This window comes from Pleurodeles waltl, chromosome 6 (assembly GCF_031143425.1).
Source record: "Pleurodeles waltl isolate 20211129_DDA chromosome 6, aPleWal1.hap1.20221129, whole genome shotgun sequence".
In the NCBI taxonomy this organism is placed as follows: Eukaryota; Metazoa; Chordata; class Amphibia; order Caudata; family Salamandridae; genus Pleurodeles; species Pleurodeles waltl.
Window position 1 is genome coordinate 70,160,523 of NC_090445.1, and position 6,000 is coordinate 70,166,522.

Consider the following 6,000-nt stretch of genomic DNA (forward strand, 5'->3'; position numbering starts at 1 on the left):
TTTTAATTCTTGTAACTTGCACCCATTTTGGCGCATATGTTTTATGACGCTTTCATTATATTTTGATGATGCTTCTTGTTTTTGTGGCACTGCAATGTTTTTAACATTTGAGTTTCCTCTTACCTCTGTGCTAATGCTTGTATGGTCTTTGGCCGAATAAAGTTTATTTTGACTGACTGACTAACAGTTCGGTAGACTCATTTAACACCTACCTCGGCCAGTACTAAATGTTATGTAGTGACAGCCACATTTCCAAGGTGAGGTTTGGTATGCAACAGAACCTAAAATGGGCATGTACTTGTTGGCTGTTGACGTATTTTTCAAATACAATACACATACCTCTGGTATCGGGACTACCTACACTATTATATATCTTTTTCAAGCACTAGTGTGAAGGTTATTTTCCCATCGGTGAAACCAAGAGACAATGTTGTATGAAAAGCCAGTCAACAATGAGTGTAGACTCCATACCTGAGAAAGCGACCTGGAAGTAGAAGAGGAGAAGGATAAAGGCTTCAGATCCAATCAGAGGCAAGGAGGCCATTATTCTATTGAAGACAAAGAGAAAACAGTCATGAGCAAAGGCAATGGGAAACAAAGATATCCAAAATCTAAAACAATCTTGACCCCAGATGTACTAATGCTTTGCACTGTTGTTGTTTATCCAACACAAAAGAAGCTTTGAACTTGAAAAGTACATTTTTCACAGTACAAAATACAACGTTTTGACACAAAGGTCCAGATTTACAAGAATCTTGCGCATCAGTACTGATGTGCCAGATTTCTTGTGTCCCCCCCACCGCCACCTAACGACACCATGAGTGCGCTGTATTTACAATACGATGCACCATGGTGCACATTAGGCCTATAGCGTCAAAAATTTTTATACTATTGTGGTGCTTTGCTCCAGTAGCTCCAAAAATGTTGACGCTAGTAGAGCAAAGTGCAAGGAGGCCCATTGATTTCAATAGGTGTGTCCTTTAAACGCCTGCTTTGAGCAGATGTTAAAAATGAAGCCAAATCTTGTAGATTTCATTGCGCCCTTTTTGCGGGCCTCCTAACGGCAGAACGCCCCCTTGCATACATTATGCCTGGCACAGACATAATGTGGCGCAAGGAGTCGCAAAGTGGTGCAATGCATGCATTGGGCCATTTTGTTAATATGCTACGGTGATTTTTGCCTCGTTGTGTAAAGAAAAAATACACTATTGTGGCGCAAAAAGCCGCTTGAGCCTTGTAAATATGGTCCAAAGTCTGAACTGCTAAGATAACCAGACCATGCCTAAAGCCACCTAATGCAGGCACAAAGGCAACTGTGTTAATTTCTCAAAATACAATGCATTGGATGTGTGTGGTATGGCACGCTACCAGCATGAGAATCTTTTGTGTTTGTCTGTGCATCGGAGTTCGTACTGAAAGGGTACACCTCCAGCACTAATCCTATAAAGTAGACACCCCCCTCTGCTCCATGGTGAAAGGCTGTGTGTCGCGCAAGGTAGCACTGCCTGCTCTTAAAAAAATGAAAAGAAAACTTTTTTTTTTTAAACGCATCTCGTTTTCCTTTTTCCTTTTAAAAAAAAATAGTTTGCTTTATTTAAAAGCAATCACAGACATGGTGGTCTGCTGAGCCCATCAGGCCACCATCCCTGTGATTGTAGCCATTCACAATGGGGCGTGAATTACGATCTACCTCATGAATATTAATGAGGTAGGTCAATTTGCAAGCCATTGGGAATCGCTAGATGAAAGTCTTGGAGTTTCATACATTCAAATAGTGATTACCTAGTTGTGATTCGCAGAAAATTGCAATTAGGTATTTGCTATCCAGATAAATGATACATCTGGCCCTTATAAGTCTCAATACTGTGTATAACTCTCTCACTTCTCCACACATTTATCAATGGATTGGGTGGAACTAGCAATGGACGACTGCGTCATGATCTTCAATGGCCTATCTTGATCGCTTATATGCAAATTACAAAGATTGCATAACCAGCCAGCCAGAATATACTGTATCCATACACGGGCCACATCAAGCCTGCTCTGAAATCTTTTCACTGGCCTAATGCAGAAGCCATGATCAAATGGCAGGTTCTCTGTACCTTAGTAACAGCATTATGGGAAAAGACCAATAGTTGCAAGCTACATAGCAACTAGAAAGATCTGCTCATCAGATGCTAACTTGATTTATCACTGCTCATCCAAGCAGATAAAACAAGATCTCTTGGGTGTGCAAGGCCCAAGACTGTGGAATAACACCATCATACATTGAGATCTGAAGCTAAACACATGTGTTTCAGGAAGCTGATGAAAACTGTGCAATGGCTGTCCTGTGCTCTGTAGTAGTGGAACAGTTACACACAGTGAAATGTAAATTCAATACATAATAAATAAATACATTTGGAAAATCCTCCTTGGAAAGAACATGTGCATGCACAAATTAAGTGTGATTAACAATGCTCAAGCACTTTTCATATTGAAATGGGTTTTAGAAGTCAGCATTCCCAGCATTGCATGCACACTTACAAGGAAGTTAGAGAAAAACAACACCTAACTGTTCCAAAAATCGTTTGGGTTAATGCAGATACTTTCCAGGTCCATCAACTATAGAGTAAAAGCAACTCCTGGTGTATGTTTAGCTGTTTTTAGAACTCATAAAAAGTATTCTTTTTGAACAGACATTTGTGACACAGTTAGTTAAATCTTCGAGGAAAAGGGCATCTTTTTTCATTTTGGGGCGCAACACTGTTTTAATTAAGCCTCGGTGAGGCAGTCATTTTTGAAGTCACGGGCATATTGGAGGCTTAAGTCGCCCCCTCATGACTGGAAATGTGCGCTTTTAAAACCGTAAGGGAAATCCCCCATTGGCATCGCTCCTTAGAGGTGGGTGGATTCAAGCTGTTTGCGACAGCCCGACCGCACAGGCCCCGCAGGTGTTTCTGCTGCGTTTTGTGCCTGCAATTCAACATCCAGGTGTGGGAGAAGCACGGGTGACGCGGAGCAGGTTGGTGGGGGAGGGGGCTGCTACTGTACCCCCTCTGGTGCTCGTCATCAAAACAGCGACACCACTCCCGTGGTGGAAAGATACTTCAGATGGAGTTCTGGAGTAGCCAGCATCCAGTCAGGAGAAGGTAGTCCAGCGGACCTAGTCAGCCCTGGTGCAGGTTGAGGCCCTGTCAAGGATGTGGTGACTTCTCTCAGTACATCCGGTGCAAGGCCTCTTGTAGGGATCCCCATTGGGTGAAGAGGCCTAGGGAGCCTAGTGCGATGGGTGCACCAGTGACAGGGTACAGACGGTAGTCGAAGTCAACATGGAATTCCACTCTGGTGGACCTAAGAGGTGCGGGTGCTGATGGGTCCGACCCCTCCGAGGGCTGGGAACTGTGACCAAAATGACTCTCAGGGGAGTGTCTTTCTGCTGGAAGAGTAAGGCAAACTGCTCACCTGGTTGGGGGAAAGATGGGATGTGTAAGAACAAGCAAAGAACAATGAAGCCAAGATTTAGGGAAAGGATAAGGGACTGGTCCAAGAACAGCGGGCTTGGCAAGATGGTTAATGTTGGTTCCGGCACAATGACCACAAGGACAAATGGTAGTCCAAAGGCTGGGTGCAGTCCAGAAGTGTCTGGGGAAATAGGATGTCAGAGGATTGGGGGAATGGGATTTTAGAGGTAGGAGTTACTTGGGAGGCGGGTTGGTTTACAGCATTTTGCTAGCCCAGTTGACAGGGTACCTTGTGCGGCTCAGCCAAAGGGATGGGACTCTGCTTGCCAGTTGTACATAAAGCAGCAATTTGCACTCAAAGCAAGCGGAGTGGTCAGATAATTTCCTCCCAATCAGGGCCCGGGTGTGGGCAGTGCAGCGCACAGTGCTCGGGGGGATTAGGAGGAAGAAGTGGCAGCTCATGTAGCATCATTGTGTATGGCACCGAGGGCACATTCCTCTGCACCCACCGGAGCGCTGAAGCCCACCCCCAACCCGGATACATGTGGTACCGGCAAGGGTTGTTGTATTATTATGGTGCTGTTATTGTGTATTGCTGTCGCTGAAGGGCAAGCAGAGACAGGAAAACTGTTTAGGTGATTCGGCAAAAGATTAGGGAAATAAAAACAAGCAAAGAACAACGGGTCCAAGATTTGGGGCAAGGATGAAGGCCTGGTCCAAGAGCGGGCAGGCTCAACAAGATGGTTAATGGGTGAAAGGCCTCAAATAGGCCTGCATCCAAGATGGCCTCCGCCGCCTGTCATAAACTGGTGCTACTGCTCCCCTGAAAAGGGATATAGCTGTGAGTGGAAGGGCTAAAACATACCACCACAAAAGCACAACCACCAGTGGTGGTGCCCAGTTAGGTGTGTGCAGACCCAGCAAGTGCCTACTGGACAGTTCATCGATGCTTCATCCAGCTCCACATTACCTTGGCTGCCGCGCAATCAGTAACAGTGTGCACTTTAACTTGCACATCGTGGCTTCCTTTCCTCCACACACATTTTAGAATCTTTTGTAGTGAGTCTAGAACTGGCACGTGCACATTTCACATTTCACTTTGCATTTTAATATCAATACTACACAAGCGATATGCGGACTTTATTTTGGATTTTACGGGTTCTAGAACGATGCCACTTGCTTTACACCTTCTTGCTTCCGAGTGTGTGGGAAAGTTTTCAGATGTTTGCAAACTTTGGCACTGTCTCGCATTTTCAGGAGCTTTGAATTTACAGGAAATTAATTTGAATCCAAAAACTGGTCTGGCAAGTGGTTTGGGAGTTCCCCTGTAGGCCGCTGGAATGCTGGCTGTTTACTACTTCACTTCAGGTGCATACCTGTGTAGGCTTACCTCAGTATCCTGGGAGTGACGCACAGTAAAGCTGCAGGTGTAGTGACACTGGGGCCAGGCAGTACGAGGGCCCTTCTAGAGCCCAATTGTGACAGTGTTTTTCTACCAACCATTGGGTAGGAGGCCATTTTCTTGGCTTGTACTAGTGCATTGCTACACCGCTGGGCGACACTGCCCTCTGGTGTATGACTGATACATAACAGCGCTTTCACCTTAATGCAAACCAGTTATCATTAACAAACAACATCAACTAAGGGTCATTGCTTCATCTATTCCACCCATTCTCTGTTGCCAATTCTGTTTAACGTTTACATCCAGTCTCTCCAAAAAATAATGCATTAGCATTAGATTTCCCTTTACCTGTGGGAACTCCAAACCCCATGCACTAAACCTGCACCATTTCTTTGCACCAGTAGGTCCGAGCTTTAGAATATCAGGTCTGTTGATGACCTGGAATTCAGTGCGTTACTTCACATAACAGGGAAGGCCACAAAGAGCTCAGAGGAGGCGGAGCAGGCGGTGCCTGACTGCGACATGGAGCTAGGTTTGCCTGGCTTTGAAGCCCTGAGCCAGTCTCCTTTGTCTAGAAGGTGTGACGTGTGGGACACACTAAGCTAGAAAGGCGGAAATTAGTGGATCTACAACTGCAAGCACTCCTGGTTTGTTCCGCTTCAACATCGAGTGCACAGGTGGGAGAGTGTAGCTTATATTAATATGAAATGTTTATGAACTAATGTGTAATAATGCTGCATAGAAAAATGTATTAATGTAATTTGCTAAAACGTGCGTTTGAAATGTGCCCATGGGCAGTGGCCGCCAACTTATACAATGACTAATGAAACTGACTAATAATGTTGAAATATTATGAGAGAATATGATTTTGCACTAATAATAATAGGTTATATGTAAAAGTTCTGCTAATAAATCATTAGGCCTTAGTTAGCATGAGTCGAGGCCTAGCTGCCTGGCTTTCATATTAAATGTGTTTTTCCAACGTGCAGTGTGCTGACTTGCTGAAGGACATGAACTCTTGTTTTTCTCCAAACTAGAAGATGAATGCAACTGTAGTAGATCCGTTCCCATGAAATTCGACTTGCTTAGTGAAACATTCTTGCTGAACGCAACAGTGTAGACTACTTGCAGGTACAAGGTCGCCTGAACCGGTAC

At 44.6% G+C, this 6,000-nt stretch overlaps 1 protein-coding gene across 1 annotated transcript in view; it reads right to left on the bottom strand.

Annotated features, from left to right (window-relative positions):
* Positions 1 to 4,460, bottom strand: part of LOC138301481 (butyrophilin subfamily 1 member A1-like) — a 57,316-nt gene extending 52,856 nt beyond the window's left edge. The window contains exons 1-2 of the mRNA XM_069241992.1: positions 4,414 to 4,460; positions 472 to 548 (exon numbers count right to left, since the gene is read on the bottom strand). Of these exons, the coding sequence (XP_069098093.1) occupies positions 472 to 548; positions 4,414 to 4,460 (124 nt within the window). The remainder of the gene's footprint in view (positions 1 to 471; positions 549 to 4,413) is intronic.
* Between the last annotated feature and the right edge of the window lie 1,540 nt (positions 4,461 to 6,000).